The sequence below is a fragment of the Eublepharis macularius genome, chromosome 5, assembly GCF_028583425.1.
Source record: "Eublepharis macularius isolate TG4126 chromosome 5, MPM_Emac_v1.0, whole genome shotgun sequence".
NCBI lineage: Eukaryota > Metazoa > Chordata > Lepidosauria > Squamata > Eublepharidae > Eublepharis > Eublepharis macularius.
In genome coordinates, this window is record NC_072794.1 from 130963000 (window position 1) to 130984706 (window position 21707).

The window sequence follows — 21707 nt, forward strand, 5'->3', positions numbered from 1 at the left end:
TTATTAGACAGATCATCCTATTGATTGCATTGATTTACACTGTGTAATCCATCTTGAGTCTCAGTAAGGAAAGGCACTATATATAGTGTAAAAAAATAAATCCTACGAGGGTAGGCAAGGTTGACGTGTGTGACTGGTGTGAGGTCATCTAATGAGTTTCCACAGCATAGTCACGATGTGAACCTAGATTTCCCTGACCCCAGTCCAACAATTTAATCACTACTGGTATACACAGTATCTAAGTCCAAATGGCTAGTCACGTGGTGTATAAATTCAGTAGGACAGTCAGAAATAAAGTATAATCACATGTAGGCTGAACCCCATGGGAAATGGATACACATCTTCCAATACAGTAGCCCTGAGCAGCTTCCAAAACCAACTGTGGGTATACTAAGCTCTTGAAAGACTTGTACTTCGCAGAACTTTGTTTGCATTGCAGAATAAGCAGTAGATTGATGACTAAAATGGTTTCAGAGCAGCATATGTGGTTGCTGCTTATACCAACTACATAGAACACATGTAAAATGCCCTGCCCCTTCCCATACTGCTTCCTTTTCATTCTGCTAGCATAAGCATATATCTCTCTTGAATGTCTAACAGTCTTCAAGGACAATAGATGGCTAGCACTAACACTAAAGGGAATCCTAATGAAGGTCCAACAATAGTAAGAAGTCTTCTGTCTCTTTGAGAAGTGCTGCCTCACCTTCTCTACTCTTGGCTTAGCAGGATTCATATTCCTACCTCTTACTTCCTCCCCCCTTCCCCTTTTTTATTTCTACTCTCAGTTGCCTATGTGTGCAGCTCTTTCTCTCTCACCATCTGAATTTATATCAGAATGTGGCGGCCACAAGAATAGTAATAGCAGATTCTTCTAGAACTGCTGCCTCCAGCCATACTAGCCTTACAACCTAATGCTACAGTACATTACTCATGGGAGGGCTCCTCTCATAACTGTTTTCCAAGCTTAATTAGAGAAGCAATATGGAGATAGTTGCACTGGCCTTCATTTTTTGATGAGTTTGTATGGGCCTCAGATGCTTTCCCAAGAGGCAATAAACAAATATGGCACCAAAGATGGGTCTATCCATGCCATCTTAAGTAGAGTGACTCCAGCCTAAGCCCACTGAGGACTGGTTTTGACTACAGAGAGGCAAAAGGAAAAGATTTAAGCAGGCTGCAGGAACAGCAAAATTCTCGTTAAAATATTAGACTGCAAAGTGGCAAAACAGTGACCTTTCACGTGAGAAGGATTTCAGTGAGGTCATCCTGATTTTGACAGTATTCAGCAGAAAATATCACAATAGAACAAGGCATTTCTTTTCTATTTGCTCACAGCGTACAGATTCCAAAAATAGCTCACAAAGGCCACCTAATTCCTTAATATTCTGGCTAATAGCTATGAATCACCTTCCATGAATTTGTTTGAACTTCTAAAGTGTTTGGCAATTTCAGTAGTTATGAACTCTTCAGGTTATTCTAGGATGTACTACTCCTCTGCATATATAAGTGAAGTATTTATATTTAAGACCCTCTCCAAACCCCATTAATGACCTCAGAAATGTCAAATGCCAACCATCACATAGTCCTCACCCAATGGTAACTCACACATCACTATTTTCTGACCTTTTTTGTGTGATGAAATGCCCTACTTGGCTGTTCTGCTGCACCAATGGTTTGTATTAATCCATAACAAACTTTGGTCAGTTGTGATCGGCCATTCTTGTGTCTCTGAAAAAACAACAAAAAAAGGAACATATAAAAAGAAGTGCAAAAGGTTAATGTTAGATCATATTGTTAGGTAAAAATTACACACTGGTTATATTTTGAAGAAGTTCTGATTAAAGTCACCTGCAATATCCTTAGGATTACCTAACTGAATATAATACTAGTTTGTTTATTAAAATATCCCACCTTTTCCATTGTCAAATAGGTGCAAATCACACCACTTGAAATATTACAAATAACATAGATACAGAAAACCACGATCCATCTATGCTACACGTACAAAGCCGAACAAATAGTTTCTAATTAAATTCAATTGCCCTCAAAGAAAACTTTACAATACCTCCAGAATGGCAACAAAGTAAGAATTCTTCTGACCTTCTCTGGGAGACTTTTCCAAAGAGCAGGTGCAACACCAGCAGAGGCAGTTCTTCAAGTATTTGGGCCCCAGGGCTGTACGGGGCTTTATAGACAAGGACCAGCACATTAAATTTGATCCACTTTACGGCCTTTTGGCTAAGATCAAGCGTGAGTGCAGAATTTGACTCAGAACCAAATGGGCAATCAATGCAGATTACTTAAAAAAGCATGAAGTGAACATACAATTGCATTCTGTACTAAGGTTCCAAATCACTTTCAAATGCAGCCCTGCCAGTTAAGCAGAGTCTGAGTACGAAGCCATTTTCCACACTAAACTCAGCTGAAAAAAACATCACAACTGCATCAATCTGACTTTTCAACAATGTAGAATCTGTGAAAAACAAATAAACTCCCAAGCTCTTCTCTGAATTTGTCAGTTTAAATTTCACACCACTGAAGGAGGGAAAGGCTTTCTCACTCCAAGACCTCTGCTATTCTGACCACTATCCCCTCTATCTCATCTGGATCCAACTTTAATAACAACAACATTCAATTTATATACTGCCTTTCAGGACAACTTAATACCCACTCAGAGCAGTTTACAAAGTATGTCATTATTATCCCCACAACTAAACACTCTGTGAGGTGGGCGGGGCTGAGAGAGCTCCAGAGAGCTGTGACTAGCCAAAGATCACCCAGCTGGCTTTAAGTGGGGGAGTGGAGAATCAAACTCGGTTCTCCAGATTAGAGTCCCGCACTCTTAACCACTACACCAAACTGGCTTTAGTCCATTATCCCTCAACCAATATGACAAACACGTATGGAAAGAGTTATGGTTATTTTATGAGAAAAAATGTAGGATGCTCCTAGGACTTCTCTTTGAATTTCTCCCCCACCCCCATGTTTGCCCCCGTAAAACCTTTTAAATCTTCCCAGAGAGCAGGGAAGAAAAGCATAGCCACCACATTTCAGCATATTCATAGTTGCTGCTCTTGGAGGACAAGACACATCAATAACAGATTAAAAGTCTCTGTTTAGCTCTGCTCAAATGTACAAGTAAATATCTATGGTAAATCTTTTTAAATCTGATTAACTGTCCAATTATCCTTGAGGCACCTGTGGGCTTAAAGAAGTGATGAGCAGCCATACTTCTATCCCGTTAGTGATCATTCTGACAAAAGGTTCTGCCCTGACATTTTTTTCTGATTAGTGCACACATAAGATTACCGAGGAGAGCAGCGAGCAATAATAGAATATTCTCTTTCCTACAGTCACATGCACAATGTTTGGCTAGTATGAAAAGAAAAACATTCTGCATAATGTATATCACATTTGATGATGCAGAAATATAAAGACTGTAATGGGGCAAATTATACCTAGCACAAACTGTTTAGCTTCCTGAAATGAGTGAACATACAAGCCAGAGAAGGCTTGTGATATACTTATTTCAGTATTCCCTCCAAAGATGAATAAATAACTATGACTGTAAGGTAAGTTCTGAAAAAAAAATCTCATTCTGATCTGGCTAGCAGGTTACCTGCTTAACTGAGCATTTCACCTGGAAGAGCTGCATGTAACAACTCATTTAGAGAAGAAAAAGCTCTGAAGAGACTGAAAAAGATCAGACTCATCTGGGCAGAGGAAAGATCAGAACATCCACACGATGTGCTTCAAGTGCTGGTTGGCTTGTTAGATTTAGAAATCCAATGTGATGTAGTGGTTAGCGTCAGACTAGGCTGTGGGGAACACTAGTTCAAATCCCTAATCTTTCATGGAAGTTTGCTGGGTGACTTTGGGCCTGTCACGCACTCTTAGCCTAACTTACCTCACAGGGCTGTTCTGAGGATAAAATGGGGGACAAGAGAACAACTGTAAGCCAATTTGGGTCCCCAGTGGTGAAAAAGATGGAGTAAATAAAGCATAAATAGGCTTAGAACCAGCATGGTGTAGCAGTCAGAGTGTCAGATTAGGATCTGGGAGACTCAGGTTTGAATTTGCTACAGAAGCTTGCTGGATGACCATGGGTCAGTCATTTGCTACCTGTGCAACCTACCTCACAGACTGCTGTTGCAAGGATAAAATGGAGAAGAGGAGAACAATGTTGTGGTACACTTAAGGTACCGACTGGGGATAAAAATGGGTTACAAAGTGCTAAACAAACAAACAAAGCATCTTACCTGGAGAGTGCCATGAAGCATCCTACCCCACTGTGCTTGAGCTATTGTTGTTTGTATCAGTCCACTGCATAATGTAATCCATTGAGGTTCTCCAGCTCGGTGCTTCTAGAAGGGGGAAGTCACTAATCAGCAATATAAGGAAGTGCACTTTAATTATAATAAAGTTGTTGTTTTGACCAAGACTATCTAAATTCATACACTATCTCTGAATAGTCTTATGCAAATATGACCACTCTTTATCTGGAGATTCTTACTACCCTCAGTAATTTTTCAAATGTAACTACAGTACAATATAACAGAATCTGATGTTAAAAATTCCACATTTCATAGGGAAAAGAATATACAAATGCATACACCCAAGTAAAGAAAGCTGACAGGAAGAAAATTTGATTCACTTGAAACGTGGTGCTGGAGGAGAGGTTTGTGGATACCACGGACAGCCAAAAAGACAAATAAGTGGATACTAGATCAAATCAAGCCTGAATTCTCCTTAGAAGCTAAAATGACAAGACTAAGGCTATTGTACTTTTATCACATCATGAGAAGACAAGATTCTCTGGAAAAGTCAATAATACTAAGAAAAGTGGAAGGCAGCAGGAAAAGAGGAAGACCTAAAACGAGTTGGCTTGACTCAATAAAAGAAGCCACGTCTTCCAGTTTGCAGGGTCTGAGCAAGTCTGTTAAAGACAGGATGTTTTGGAGGTCTTTCATTCACAGGGTTGCCATAGGTCAGAGACAACTTAACGGCACATAACACACATGCACACACATTCAAGTAAAGTATCAATTGTTTACATTCCCTAAGACTTCTAAGGTATGCTTTTTTCTGATACAATCAGTGAGTATCATGTTTGTTATAAAAAATGAAAGTTTAGCAAGAGATCATTTGATTGAAAATACCAGTCCTCTCAGGCTCAAACGAGTCATGATATTTTAGCAAGTTGAAACAGGTTTCCCCTGTGCAATACTCTTCCTCGTTAGTGCATGCATAGCCCCAACAGGGCAAATAACACCCCCCGGAGCTATTTTGAGTTGAGAAAACTGCACTGGGGAAGTGGGTAAAGTTCTTTCTCCCATCATGCCATGAATCAGGCCCCTGCAAGAAATCAGTCCCAGCAGCTGCTGTCTCACTGGTTATTAAAAATATCATGTTTAGCTTGAGCCTCAGATTAAGCAGTTTTTTGCAATGCCATGCAAAAGACAACCACCTAATCCCCTTATGTATATTTTTACATATTGAGTCCATATAGCTAGCTATTTTACCATACATTCTACCATAAGCCTACACCTGAAGTTGGGTGAAATCCTCATTACTACTTGAGCAAAATGTTAAAGATGACCACACTGCCCCAGAATGACAGAGCTCATTCTGAGACAGTCTAGTCATGTACTTGGGACAACAGATGACGCCCACTTTTATAACTCACTATCCAAATCCCCTGGTGATGCTGTAGAGGTACTCAGTCGCTGCTTGGCAGCTGTTGTCAAATGGCTGACAGCAAGCAAATTGAGCCAAGACAAAACAGAAGTGATGCTGGTTGGAAAAGCAGAGATCTTGAAGGACATTGTATTTCTGACTTTTGATGGGGTCCAGGTAACCGTGGCTGACTCAGTGAAAAGCCTAGGGGTTATGTTGGATCCATCACTGCTGCTAGAGAAGCAAGTAAATGCAGCAACAAAAAAGGCCTTCTTCCAACTTAGACTAGCCTAGAAGATGGCCCATTTACTTTGCCACAGCTAATCTGGCCCCCTGAATTCATGCCACGGTAATACTGAAACTAGACTACTGTAATTCACTCTACATAGGACTCCCCTCACAGACAACTTGGAGACTACAGCTGGTGCAAAATGTTGCAGCTCATTTTCTTTCAGGAGCTAGACAGAGCATGCATATCACTCCCAATCTGCAGTCACTCCATTGGCTACTCATCAGTTACCAGGCTCAATTCAAGGTCATGACTATTACATTCAAAGACCTTCATGGCCTAGGCTCCTCATATCTGAGAAAGCTACTCTCACCCTATGTTCTTCCGCAGTGGTTTTGCTCATCTGAACAGGGCTTTCTGCAGATACCACTCTGCAGTTGGGCTAAATCAACAACTGTCCATACATACACTTTCTCTTTGGTAATCCCCACCTTGTGGAATGTCCTGACTGAGGTCAGGAAAGCTCCCATTCTCCTGGCTTTCCACAAACTATGCAAGACTGAATTATTCAAGACAGCTTTCTACTCAGATTATAAGACTGTGTCATAAGAAACAGCTCAACGAGATACCTTGGAAAGGGACAGGGACTATAGATTAGGCTATTAGGTACTATCTGCTGTTATAGATACATTTCTACTGGGTAGTTCAACTTTGCTAAAGATGTCAAGTTAATTACTTCCACTTTAATTTGCTAAAGATGTCAAGTTAATTACTTACACTTCAATTCTCTAGTTTTCAAATTTGCAGCTACCATATCCTATTGAATCTGTTTTCATTGAATTTCCTGTTTATCATATTGTATTTTTGCTCTGTGAATATCCTAGCTATTGATTATATTGTATTCTCTTGCAGTATGTAATCCACCCTGGATCTCAGTGAGAAAGGCAGACTATAAATAAACAACAATAATAAAACAACACAAAGAAATATCAGTTGTACATATTAGAAATAAGAAATATCCCAGCAAGCATCATAAGAAATCTGACACAGTAATAGGAAATGGGTAAAACGAGGGAGGGGGGAATCAGGGAAAACAGCATATGCCTCAAAATACCTTTAGGGATTCATTAGTACTACTTGTAAATTGTAAGACTCCTACAAAGCTTGAGCCAAAATAAAATATCTCATGTCACTGGGAATGAAGACTAAGCTCCAATTACAAGGCTATACAAGACAAGGAGCCCAATGTGAAAAGACCTACAGTCATCATTTACAGTGTTAGGAAAGATGTAAATGGAACATTCTGCACCTGACTGATATAACTAAAAGTGAGGAAATGATAATTGGCTCCAGGTGACCCTATTTTTGCTAAATTATTCCTTGCCTCTAGGCATTTTTGTCACAGCACATCTTACTCACTCTTATATCATATAATTATGTGATTACATATTATATAAACTGAATAACATGGCTTAATGTATAGAAGAAACTGCCTTGTGGAAGCGGGTTCAATAAGACAGCTTTCATATCCCCTCCAGCCTTTTGCAGAATACAGTGTCCATGAGAACGTTTAAATAAGAGGACATAATATGCCCTTCTTTAGATTTAAGCAATACAGAACTGAATGACCAACACAAAATGATCAGGAGATGAATGTAGGTTAAAAAAATATAACAATCTTGGTGTGTAAAGAACCGCTCCCCCTCCAGTTAGGAGATTTGACTTAGCTCCTTGTTATTTTAAAAAATAGTACTTTGGCATTATATAGAACATAGTTTCCTTCTTTGGTGCTTGGGCTGAGAAGATTGCATGATGCTCTAAAGAGCTTTCTCCAAATCAGACCACTCACTGATTTACAAAGAGCATTGTTGGTTCCTTCCTTTTGTATTGTTTCTTTCTGTACTTGATGAAATAACACAACTGAAGTTGTAAAATTAAACAAGAGTCCAATAGCACTTTAAAAACTAACAAAATTTACTACAGCGTAACTTTCATACATAAAGCTTTCAGCATAAGCTTTTCTCTGGAAAAGTCAATAATGCTAGGAAAAGTGGAAGGCAGTAGGAAAAGAGGAAGACCTAAAACGAGATTGCTCCAGTTTGCAAGATCTGAGCAAATCTGTTAATGATAGGATGTTTTGGAGGTCTTTCATTCATAGGGTCACCATAGCTCAGAGGTGACTTTATGGCACATAACACAGACATATGCTTTCATGAGTCTCACTTTATCAGATGCATGCATGTACCAAAATACACTCCCCAGTAGTCACTGTTAGCTCTCTCTTATATCCGGGAACAGCAGAACAGGCAAGACTTCATAAGGGGTTTAAGCTCTGGCATTTTCTATCCCTGTATCTTTATCACTAGCCCCACACAGTTAGGGACTGTATCTGACTCTACATGAAAAATGTCATCTTTGAATTCCCGTGCAATACTGGTTTAATTTTGCTACAACAGAAGCCTGGTTCAGTCATTATTGTTTGATCTCACATACATGACAAACATGATCCTTTCAATACATGCAACCATCATTTCTTCTGAAAAGGATAACATACATATATTCCAGCTTTAGGACATGCATATCACAGTCCAGAGTAATCTGGTGCCTTTAGATTTACTAACTCCAGGCTAGGAAATTCCTGGAAATTTGGGGGCAGAGCCTAGGGAAGACAAGGCTTGGGGAGGGAACTCAGCAAGGCATAACACTAAATGGCTCCAAAGCAGCCATTTCCTCTGGTAACATGTGCCAGGGCAGAAAATCCACACATTGCCCCTTTCAAAAGTAACAGCACTCACACATATCAGGAAGATCACACATAACATGTTTGCTCTGTACATACAATCACAGAAACAGGAACATAATTCCTGAAAATGCTACAGTAAGACAGCTACCCCTCTGGAACGGACAACAAAAACTGTGGTGATAATTCCAGATGACAGAAGCCGTGTTAGTCCATCGAATCAAAACAAAAGTGGAGAGCACCTTAAAGACTAGCTTTGATGCGGGGATAATAATAGCACTGACTTTGTTCGCTGCTCTGAGTGGGGCACTAATCTGTCTAGAACAGCGGTATGTAAGCGCAGTTATTGTTATCCTCATCATCAGATACATCACAGAAGCTGTGGGGCCTTTCTGTCCCCTCCTCGAACGCCCAAGGGCAAAGCTTCCCAGGCGGCCCGCGCGTCCTTGGGGCGTAACTATCAGCTTCCCCGCTCCTCCCACAACACATTCCCAGTCCGTTCAGGCAGCCCTAGGCAAGGGTTGCTTCGCCTTGGCTAGAGCGGGACGCAGCGAGCCCTTAACGCCGCATCCCAAGGGCGGCTACCCACAGCCCGGCTGCCTGCCCCTCGCCCGCCCACTCCGAAGCTGCAAGAGCGGCACCAGCCTGCCGTAGCCACCGGTCGCTCCATCCACTCACCACCACTCTCACCAGCGCCGCCATCACTCTTCGGGGGCGCGCTTCCGCTTCCGCCAAACATCAAAGCACTTCCGTTCCTGCATTCGCGGTGGGGAACTAAGAAAGGGGCTCTTCGCGTGGCTTCGTCTTCGCTCTAATGCCTTGGGTGTCTGGCTGCGCTGGAGACGGAAATTTTGTGGGCATGCCAAGGCATAAAACAGCGCTCCTAGGCTGGAGATCCATGCGCAACTAATTTCATGGAGGCCTTGAGAAGACATGAAGAAAAAGAGCGAGGGGGCATGATGCGTAGCCCTGAAGCCTGTGCTCAGTGCCAGGGTTGAAACCTCGAACAAGAGATAATGAGGGGAGTACTGTGTAGTATGTGCAAAGAGCATTCTCCCTCGCTGCCCCATCACTGCAGGAAGCAAGCCCAAACGGGTCTACTCATAAGCACTCATAAGTAAGGGTCAAATTGGAGTTAGTGGTCACAAATATGGCAACGGTCGGTAAGGCTCCCAAAGTGGTTTGGCCTTGGATGTCGTATCTTTCCTGTGCCTCGTGTCAGCAGCCCAGCACATAGATATTTAACAAAGGAAGCCATCACCATACCAGGTAAACTTCCACGATGAAGTACCTATGTTTCGGACTTCCGTTAGACTTGATGTTTCTCTTACAGTTACACAGCCTTCCTCAGTCCTACCTAAGAATGCTCACTTGAAAGAAGAGGCTACTTGGTATATTACAGGAAAGATGAGTTTCTTTGTCCATTGTATTTGGCTGTTTATTATTTATGGCATTTATAAAATGCTTTTCACTATGACTCAAGGCAGACACAGAATGAGACAACTTAAATCAACACAAACTCTACAATAGAGGTTTGGATTGCAGAAATCTGAAAATGAGCAGAAAATCTGAAAGCACAGCTGAAACAGCATAAACATTAATATGACTGGTTGAACAGTGCTGGAGTTACACAGAAGGATCATGCTTATAGCAACAGACAGTATGTACTAGATGCTATATCACAGTCCCTATCATTTCAGTGTAACCCTAATACCTATGTAAAAAAGCCCTGCTGAATATGCATAGCTCGCAGAAAACCAGTAATGTGGGAACCTTCCTTTCCTGGCCTCACTGAAGACTGTTCACATGTTGACTTGGAATAAATTCATTAGATTCACTGGGAATTTCAAGTAAATTTGCATAGGATTGTAGCTATAATGGGTGGAAGTGAAATGTGTCAGACAATACATTGTAAACATGTTCAGGAGCTGCAAATAGCCAAGAATCCTGGCTGTGAATTTACCACATTTTCATACATGCATCACCCACACACTACTGAGTTCTACCCATCTGACACTAAAGATGTGTTCGTCTTTCTTAAACATATGAAGTTCAACTGAGTTCATTGGATATATTTAGGTAACTTTATATGGTAATTGCATGCCCTGAATGATAGCATTACATACAGTACCTCCTAGATACAGAGGAGTTAACCGTGTTAGTCTGTAGTCGCAAAATAGTGAAGTCCAGTAGCACCTTTAAGACTAACCAACTTTATAGTAGCATAAGCTTTCACATGTATCTGATGAAGAGAACTGTGGTTCTCAAAAGCTTATGCTACTATAAAGTTGGTTAGCCTTAAAGGTGCTACTGGACTCTACTATTTTACCTCCTAGATAAGAAATGAAAAGATACAGGATGCTATGAGTTAAACAAAATCAAGCCTAGGGATCATTTCGTAGAAAAAGAGCTGGAGGAACTCATTAGCATAACTCATTAGCATATGCCATACCCCTTGACATCACCGGAAAGTGTGTCATTAGCATAACTGATTTGCATATGCCACACCTCCTGACATCACCTATCCTGGCTGTTTTAGACCCAATCCTGGCTATTCAAGGTCAAAATTGGGCCCAAAATGGCAAAAAGGGCTGAAAAGGGGCTCAAAATGGTCAGGATCAGGCTGCTGCTGAGCAGGAGAGTGATCCACCACCCAACAGAGGCCTGATTTGGGCCATTTTGGCCCCAATCCATGCTGAAATGGGTCCAAAATGGCTGAGTCAGGTGGGCGGGGCCACTTGTCATGTGACCTCTTTGGGGAACTACCGGAACTGCGTTCCTGTGCATTCCCCCTCGAAATGAGCCCAGATCAAGCCATATATTTGGCACATTGCTACTGCAACATGGTCCAACTCTAAAAGGAGGTAATGTATTAATTTTTTCAGTCTTCTGTGGACAAGGCGTATTGGTGAGAGAGGAGAATGTATTTGGAATGGTCAGAGGGGAAGACCTTCAATTATACAGCATTTGAACAAATGGAGGTTATAACTGAAGTTCTTTGGCAGCATTTTGGCAAGATCCCAGGTGGGCACATTGCCAAGTCACATTGGCAGATGTTTTTCCCCAACCTGTTTTTAAATTATTTCCACTCAGGGAGAATCCATAATCACCTCTGTTAACTTGTTCTACTCCCTAACAATTTTCACATTTAGAATTCTTTTTATAACGTTCAAATTTAAAACACTCTTGTAACTCAAAAACTATTAGCTTTGCCTTCACAGTGGCAGCATTGGACAACTGATGCATACATCTGCTTTAGGATAAACTCTCTATATGTTTAGAATCAGTTGCCAGGCATTGCTAGCTGTGCTTGCATAGGAGCTTTCGAGGCTGGAATACCTGTTCTTTCCCTTTGGAATAAATATCCCCATTCCTTCATAAAACATTCTAAATCAATTCTGATCCACCTTTCTTCTAAGTCACTCACTTATTTCCCGAGGGAACAACCAAGACTTGTGTTGTTTATGCTGCTAGAGGATCAGGGCACCCACATGGGAGGAGGAAGTGTACTTACTCTTAACCACTATACCAAACTGGCTCTCAGCTTAAGACTCTCAGCCTAGGTGATGCTATTAAAGAGAGAGCTGGCATTTTTCAGAAATGTAGCATATGCAACAATAATTTCAGAATTAAAACTAACTCACAACTCATGAGATCATATGCATTGGATGAGGGATTGTGGTGTTGATGTGTGTGTGGAGGGCATATTACATGTTTGCACCGAGCTGGGAAAGATCATGCTTAGGTCCTGTAGAGGATTACTCTTCTATAGCCTGCTGTAAATGAAACTGAAACTGCATGTGGCACTTAATATAGAGGTTTTACCCTTTTCTCATGAGTAAAGTTCTATTGCATGTTAATTCAGAAGTAAGCCCTGTTCATCAAAGGTTCTGCTCCCTGCAATTTCCTTTTGTTCCTTTGTTTTACAGCTTAATTAATTTATATTCTCTCCAAACCCAAATAATGTAATTCTTTCTAGGTGTTTGCAGGCAGAAGCCGCTATTTGACCGGTTTAAATAATTCCTCCCGGAACGTGCTCAAAAGGTTACTTTTGGAGACCAGCTACCTTCAACATGAGAATTATCTTGTGGGGTTCCACAGGGCACAATTTTATCTCCCATGTTATTCATTCAACCTCTATATGAAGACTTCAGGAGAAATTCATAGCTACAGAATTGGATGTCATCAATGTGCACATGGCACCCAGCTCTATAACTTGAAAATGGTTCCGAAAGATGCTTCAGTAAAGGGACAGGGACTGTGGACTATACTTCTGTTTACTGGCTGTTGCTCTAAGTATGTTCCTAATGGGTAGCTTCTGTGTTGTATAATCTGTCATGTCAAATAGCTTATGGTTTTTGATTTACACTCGTTAATCCACCTTAAGTTTTAGTGAGAAATACGGGATATAAATAGAATAAGAAATAAAAATAAATAATGGCTCAGTTGTGAATTATTAGTTGGGAAGGGTGGGAGTGCAGCTTTTCACTGCTGGCAAAGCCAGTGCTTATTGATTTACTTTATTTTTTATGATAAAAATTCATAATATTAGTAGTAATGCTATAATGATGATAAAAATAATTAGAATGGCTTTGCCTGCAAAGTAAAAAGCAGACATACTTCCTCCCAGAGTTCTAAAAGAACTGGTAATTACTGACTGGCTAGCTATGGGAGAAAACAAGAAATAATTATACTGGAAAGAAAAGGAGAGGAAACAAAAGGAAATGTAAAGGGATAGTATTCCTGAGAAATCTGCATTGTGTATTGACAGTTTACAGTGGGCAATCTCACATTGGAATTGTGTTTTTGCTTTTGAAAATATCAACACCATTCGGGGCTGAAAAAAGTTGAAAAACAAAAAAGGGGAGGGAATGGAATGCTATGAGTTGCTTGAGCGGATGTTATTAGAGCCACATGACAAATCCAGCGGAAAGGGGAAAGGAGGGGGGTGTCAAAGCTCAATATTTACAAATTGTAAGTATGCGCTGCCACACAACGCAGAAAAGTTACTCTCCATTAGAAATCCAAAAAAAGTGAAAAAGTGGTTGGGATGCTGTGGAGGGGGGATGTGGTTAGATCCGCTCTGATCAATCAACTACCGAGAGGAAAAGGGGTGGGGGAGAGAAGCAAAAGTGTTCACATTGACATTAATCAGGCCAACCACGACTTGGCAGCTGATTCAAAATAAAATTGCAGTATGTTCACAGGGAGAAAAATCGGGGATGTCCCGGACAAAGTCTGGTGCTGTATCACATGACTACCTTGCAAGTGTGAAACCTCGGCAAACATGGGAAGCAAAACAGGTACTGAAAATGCTTTAAAGATCCATAGTAAAAGGGGCCACTGTTACTGTGTGGTCTTAAGGTGTCACTGTATCAGTCAGGTGCAGGATGTTCTTTCTTAACACTGTTTCTGCTTCCATTTGGAAACATCACCTCCGTTTTCACAGTAGTACCACAAATATGTATATACTAGCTTAACAAACTTCCAATTCTTAGGAAATGTGTTAAGATTCAGCAACAACAAAATAATCCTTTTGTGCAGTTTAAACTCTTATTTCCATTGATATTAGGATCTTTCTAGCCTCCTTCCCCAGTCTGTTAAACTATAGTAATGTATTTATTTAAAACATTTAAATTCTATCTTATCTCCTTAGACTCAAGGAGGCTAGAAATGCAGATGTCACAGACTTTGATTTTAGTGCTATACTATCTTGAACAAAGTATGCCGGAGAATTTGCTTTTTACTTTTCAGATCTGTATTGCTTCTTACTGTTTATTGTTCTCATTGTTCCAACTTTAAGAAAGCTAGTTTATGAATTTATTTCATTTGTATTTCATTTACATTATTTATAGTCTGCCTTTCTCATTGAGACTCAGGGCAGATGACACAGTATAAGCCAATACAATCAACGAATGGGATATTCCTGGAAGTGATGTCATCCCACCTCTCCAAGAGCATACACACTCTTTGCATGAGTGTAAGGAAACTGCAACAGGTAAGCCCCGGATTTTCCCCCCCACACACACCCACACCCCCCCCCCCACACACAAAACTGGGAACCCTAGTTGGGGTATGTGGTTTAGTGGATAATAACTTGCTTTGGAACAGTCAAAGAGACCCTCTGAGTTTCCATGGGTCTGTTTTAAAATATCGTTTCCCCCACAAGTGGGATAAAGCTCCATAACTGTTGTGGGCCAACCCTCCACAACTCTGTCACATCCTCCTCAGAGGCCAAGGAACTGGAAGAGCCGATCCCTGCACCAGAAAAGCAGGCCCTTGCACCAGAGGAGCCCTCCACACTGGCAGAGTCCCTGCCGAAGCCGCAGGAACTCACAAGGGGAGCACCCAGGGCCGAAATCTCATCCTGCAGCACGGGGAACCATGAACCAACTGAGCACTGGAGGCATCGGGAGTGGGTGGCGGCCTGGGAATAATGTGGGAGCACCCAGCTACTTGCACAGCGCTGGAGTACGCTGGTCTCTGAGGCTGAGGCACTGGAATCAGAGGAAGAGGCAACACCTGTGCTCCAGCCTATTAACTATTCAAGGGGATAAAAGGAGCATACGCAACCCTGTTTGCCACTCCCTGCGCCTGGCTATTCTACACCAAGATTCTCTTGCCCCCAACCTTGGACCCCTGCCCTGCACCCCACAGACAGAACTTTCAGCCTCCAATCCCAGACTGCCTCCTGGACTTGACTCTGCTTGGTCCTGTGTTCAGACCAATTTGGACTGCCTGATTTGTGCTTGGACTGCCTTGTGAGTACTGACCCCAGACTGTTCTATGGACTTACTCTTGCCTTGCCCACCAGTTGCCTCCCGCCTCACTCTCACTCAGGCTGGTCCTCAGACTCCACCTCCAGCTGAGCCTTCAGCAGTGCGACCTAGCCCCTGAGCAAAATAACACAGGTTGCAAGTCCACAAATTACAGTCCAATTCACAAGATTAAAATGCAAACTAAAATGCACAAACCACAAATTTAAAAGTATTCAGGTTTTAAAACACAGAAATTGAAAAAACCACAGAATTTAAATAAACACAGTCAAATGTGCTGAAACAGTTTGACTGTTGGTCTTTGGAATAAAACTGTCTTACATGCCTTCCTAAATGTTGCTAGTGAAGGTACCCTTCTCACCCACTCCGATAGGCCATTCCAAAGGATTGAACCAGTCGGGGGAAAGCCCTGATGTAACTCTGGTGCAATATAGCTGTAACTCTATGGATAGTCCTAAGGGAGGGCACCTTAGCTGGCAAAGAGAAGAATATTAGGGGATGCGGGTCAATAAGTATGAGGTTCCTTTAAAATATTTGAATTGTGCCAGAAAGCACAGGGTGACATGACATTCAAGTTGGGTGTTCTGTGTGGCTGACTCGTGAGAGAAGCCTTGCTGTTGTATAATAATGCACTGCTTTAGTGTGATAAGGTGTTATATGTTATAGTCAAAATCCAGTTATCTAAGGCAAAACTCCAATATATCTTTAACCAGTTTATCTGTAGGATTCAGAATAAAGGTAGGTTACAGCGTTTCAAATAAAAAAAAGGGGGGGGCCCTCTTAAGCAGGGCTTTTTTTCAGGGGGAACGCGGGGGAATGGAGTTCCGGCACCTCTTGAAAATGGTCACATGGCTGGTGGCCCCGCCTCCTGATCTCCAGACAGAGGGGAGTTTAGATTGCCCTCCACGCCACTGGAGCGGCACGGAGGGCAATCTAAACGCCCCTCTGTCTGGAGATCAGGGGGCGGGGCCACCAGCCATGTGACCATTTTCTCTGAGGGCAACCCACTGAGTTCCACCACCTTTTTTCCCAGAAAAAAAGCCGAAGATTTGGTTTTTGGGTAATAAATACATTTATGAACGTTCCAGGATATCACAACCAAGTGTTACGAGAAGCTTCATCACCACAAAATTCCAGAGGGTATTACAATATAGAATTCTGTAACCAACAAAATTAATACCATCAGTGGAATCTATGTATTTTGACACCAAATGTAATTTCATCATAAGTAAAACGTCTTTGATCTGGTGCCTGGGTTTTGCTTGTGGTCTTTCCTCTCTTGGGGGAGAAGTGCATAACAAGGAAGTTGCGGAGTGGTTTGGGACCAGGCTAATTTAACTGAGGTTTGTTTTGTTTTTGTTTGTTGTAATGCTTTCCACTCTGTAATTGTGCCTTGTTCTCTGATCTTGGGTCTTTGCTCAGTGGATTCTCCACAAGTTAGTCATTGATTATTCAATTGCTGCATTGGACTAGGCTCTGTTCTTTATGCCAGTCCAATCTGTGTTTATCCTGGTGGGACTTTCTTTCACAGTTCTGAAGCCAAAATCAACCCACAGTATAAGTTTCTTGCCTTCCGTGTGGCTTGCTGTCCCATCCGTTTTCTATCAATCATGCCAAGATTTTTTCTTTCTTTTTCTAGCCTGCACAGTCAGTGCACTAGCAAATACTATGTAGTTTGTAAGGTTTCTCTTTCCTTTGCTTCATGGCCATGTGTGGATAACATTCAGTCAGATTCGTTATAAATAATCTAATCCATGTTTTACTTAACTTGTAGAAAGGAGCTTCTACAGCTCATCTTTTAGCAGTTTCTTGTTTGAAGTTTTATAGGAAATAAGAAAATGTACAGAAAAATATTGTAGTGTTGTTGGTAACACAGCATCTTTGCCTATCTCTGCTTCCATGACTTTGCTGGGCGCAAAGTCTTAGACTTGCACGTAATATATGAATGGGAGCAGAAACAGACATTTCCTCATCAAAATTACTGCCTTCTTGGACTGAGATGGACTCGTCAGAGCACTGGAACAAGTATTTGCCCCTTAAATTCACTTCATGAAGCTGAAGCATTACTTCTTTTTCCAAGGGCTTTTACTCTAGCCCTCCATAGTTAGTCATTCTTTTAAAAAAATCATCTCTGGTATCTCAGTGTCCATAACTATATTGTTAAAAGTTAGTACACTTATTTATGTATTTATATTTTATTTACATTATTTATAGTCCACATTTCTCAGTGAGACTCAAGGCAGATTGCACAGCATAAATCAATATATCTGAAAACAAGCAGAAATCTGATTCAGAGCTGAAGCAATGCTGAAACAAAGCATTAAAAACGTGTTAAATGATGCAGAAATTACCTAGTAGAAGCATACTTACTGCAACAGACAGTATACAGTAGTATAGTCTACAGTTCTTAGACTATGCTGAGCCCTGAGCCTGCTGGTGCAGGGAGGGCTGAATACAAATCGAATTAAATAAATAAATGAATAAATAAAGTATCCCTTTTCCAAAGTTTCTTTCTGATCCACTTTCTTACAGCATAGCCCTCATACCTATGTTATAAAAGCCCTTTAGAATAATTCAGTTTTGCATAGTTTGAGGAAAGCCAGGAGAGTGGGAACCTTCCTAACCTCATTAGGCAGGCCATTCCATATGGTGGGGGCCAAAACATAGAATGTGCATGTATGGGCAGTTGTTGATCACATGTGCAGAAGACCCTGTCCAGAAGAGCAAAGCTGGCATGGCAGAGCATAGGGTGAGAGCTGGTCCTGCAGATATTAGATATGAGCCTTCATGGAGTTACCAAAGTGCTTAGTCGCTTTTCTAATGTCATTTACTCAGGCCTGAAAATTGGGTATCATATTGCTGACTTCCTTAGGTATAAAAGGTATTGCAAAATCTTGGGTTTGGTGCTATAGTGTTTACTAGTATTTGTTTGTTTGTTGTTTGTTTATAAATGTTTAAACCAGGCCACCAGACATCCTGGTTTGCACATCTGGGAGCACTCCCCCGCTCACCAAGGAGCTGAATTGGCCCTTGTGGGGCACGATTTGGCTTGAATCAGGTCGCTGTGGGCACAGGAGTATGCCGTGCCACCCGGGAATGCACCACGCTGCCTGGGGGGGCACCCCCCGCTGGCCAAGTAAGTGGGGGTGGGGGAGGGTGGGAGCAGGGGACCCCTGCCCCGGGCGGGGGAATGGCACCTCTACTGTGAAGGACAACATTGTTTGCTTCTCTTCAAGCAATGTGCCCAGATAGAATACTGATATAGTAATCATATGAACATCTAAAAGACTAGTTGGATCCTGATTAAGATTTGTAGGAGATGCCAGCTCTGTATATTTATATAGCACCAAAAATCCCTCTTCATTTTTAACAGAAATCATCATAACGATGTTCTTTCCAACTGGAATATTAAAATAATGTAGAGAGGTGCATCGCTAAGCCCTAGCTTAGTTTCTCTGACAGCAGCTGTACAAATGTCCAAAACGGTGACTAGAGACCAAATGATCTGTAGAACTCTATCCAAACCTGAATTTTAGGAAACGCATGTACTTATTCTGCTCCATATTAGATAGATAGCTTTTGATCATATGCATGAATGCATTTGGTATGAAATGGAAGGTCAAGGAGGTTGAGGTACCATCTATGAGAAAACATTTTCCAGATTTTGGCTTTCTCCAAGGTAATATGCAAGCGTAATTAAAACAGAACCTGGAAATACAGAGTACAGTACCCTATTCAAAGCTTGTTGTATGAGCTGAACTCCCTTCATTGATAGTTTTCCAAAACACACAGCTGCAATAATCTTTATCCAGGGGCAGGGAATAAATTAAGTCTGAACACCTCCTCTACATATAGTGTGGTACAGTGTGCAGCCCTTTATGCTGTATAACCTCTTATTGGTAATGGAAAGCTCATTCAGGCAGGAGTGGAAAACCTGTCTGACCAGCAAAGATTTTCTTCGTCAAACAGCACAAAAATGAGAAGGAAAAGCCTTATGAAGTAGAAGGCAGCTTAATCGCTGCGATGTCCTGTTGCTGTAACAATGTCTGCTAAGCTTCCAGTTGGGCACATTGCCAAAACACATTCAGAAATTGACAGGGAGCGACGAGATGCCAGGAGCATCCTGCTGAGTAGGCAGTAGCAAATAGAGCCCCCACAGACGATCAGCTAAAGTAAATAAATTCTAACAGAAGCAATAGAAACCACGGGATTGGGTAAAATTTTCCATCCTCTCCCTGTGATTTTTAATTGTCCCATTTCTTTGAGATGAAAATCTGAAGATGGGTCCTGTCCAATGGTCCCATCCTAATTTCAGTGGTACCGCAAGACTTAGAAGGGATGGCGCTACAAATCATTTAGTGAAGTATGCAGTGCAGTAGTGGTCTCTTCCTCCACCATTGTTCCCACCTGTGCTTATGAGTCAAACATGATAGAAGAGCTCTGCTTCAGATTTCTTAAATCACATAGAAAAGAGTGTTCTGATCAAGTTGAATCAAGTCGTTCCAGACAGTAAAATCTTTTATATTTGCAGTCTATTGTACTATAAACAGGAAGTCTCAAAGTCTTGGTAGGTAGAGCTCACGTACAACATGTTTTGAATTAAACCAATAACAATATTACAAATCAATAACATCAAATCCATTACAAAACTGCACCATTCTCTCCTGTATCTAGGGCCAGCATCAAGTTCAGCATGGCTGGATTATCTGTTGAGCTTCATGGCTTGGCAAAAGGCCCACTACCAGAGACACGTGGCCTATCTGCTGTTATCACCAAGAATGGGAGTTTTCCCTAGAGCAAATCAAATATTGTAGGGACTTCTTGAGGTATTTGTCGTAGAGGGCAAATTTGTTGTAGAGGGCAATTTATGTATGCATTATACATGTATGATGGGTAGTGCACTTAATGCTGAGGAGAATGTTACCATAGCTCTGCAAACATGTGAACATGCAATTTCAGACTGGTATGGGGAATTAGCGTACTTGCTTGTGCAGGGAGTGGGAACGGGGATCTGAACCTACTGAAGTGTCTAGTCTTTCTAACTAGCAGAGAGAAGCAGAATGCTAGCTCTCTGTGGTACAGTGTGAATTGGCAAATAAGAGGAAATAAGCGAAAGATGGGCAGCAAAGATATACCTGTTCTAGTCTGCATTGAAATCATGAGGCAGAAAGAAGGATCCAGTGTGCTAGAAGTTTGTTGCAGTCCTTGGGAAGCCCAAAGGGACCAAGTGATTTCAACCAAGGTAAGCCAGTCATGGGGCTGGGGTAGCAGGTAGGATCCAGAAACCTACAAAAATTTGGAAGCTGAGAGGTGGTTTTTATGTACCTCTAGTTGCATTGAAAAGGAAGATGGTGTCTTTGATATGACGGGATTGGTTACAGGCTAGAAACTTTGAATCTGATCGGAAGGTTTGAATTTTAGGGGAGTGAAAGGTAGAGAGAATTACCAATATGGACATGACCAGTTTACCTGACAGGTGGCCAGCTCAAGCCTGTTGGACAAAGACTTGATTGGTTTGATTGACTTAACAAAGGACAGGAGAGGGCTGATGTTCTCGTTATTTATTTATTTAATTTGATTTCTATTCTCTTCCACATGCGAGCACAGAGCGGATCACAACATTTTAAAATATACAATAAATAGAGTAAAATTGCAGCAATATAACATTAATAACACTTAGATTATAAAACAGCCATGCACATTTTGCCCCATCCCCTCAAACTAAATGACCCTATCTGCCAGACAGAGATGGTTACAGAACCTTGGGGGGGATTTACTCCCCACCCCCATGGCAGGAGGCTGATACAATATCTTAGATGGTCCACCCACCTCAGCCACCAAATGCCTGGCTAAACATCTCCGTCTTGCAGGCGTGATGGAAGGATAACAAATCCAATGGGCCCGTATTGACTCAGAGTTCCATCAGGTTGGGGCCAGGGCCAAAAAAGCCCTGGCCCTTTTTGACACAAGGCTAGCCTCCTTAGGGCCAGGGGCCACCAGTAAGTGTTTGTCTGCTGAACAAAGCAGCCTCTAGGGAACATATGGTGAGAGGCAGTCCTGCAGGCATGGTGGTCCCAGTCCGCTAAGGGCTTTAAAGGTTAAAACTAACACCTTGAACCTGATCTGGAATTCAACTGGGAGCCAGAATGGAGTTCCAGTCTGGATGTGCGCTGCTGCATTCTGGATCAGTTGCAATTTCTGGAGCAGTCTCATGGGCAGCCAAGTGTAAAGTGAGTTACAGTAATCCAACCTGGAGGTGACTGTTGCATGGATCACCGCAGCTAGG

General features: G+C 41.7%; 1 protein-coding gene across 3 annotated transcripts in view; it reads right to left on the reverse strand.

The window, feature by feature from the left end:
* The window catches only part of LOC129331335 (ubiquinol-cytochrome-c reductase complex assembly factor 1), a 54713-nt gene extending 44794 nt beyond the window's left edge, over positions 1–9919 (reverse strand). Inside the window, exons 1-3 of one of the 3 annotated variants that reach the window (XM_054981841.1) lie at positions 9324–9919; positions 4260–4364; positions 1624–1728 (exon numbers count right to left, since the gene is read on the reverse strand). In XM_054981841.1, coding sequence (XP_054837816.1) covers positions 1624–1728; positions 4260–4364; positions 9324–9347 — 234 coding nt within the window. In that variant the 5' untranslated portion in view covers positions 9348–9919. Of the gene's footprint in view, positions 1–1623; positions 1729–4259; positions 4365–8929; positions 9079–9323 lie in introns of those variants that run through there. The other 2 variants (XM_054981842.1, XM_054981840.1) reach the window with 2 other exon arrangements.
* Between the last annotated feature and the right edge of the window lie 11788 nt (positions 9920–21707).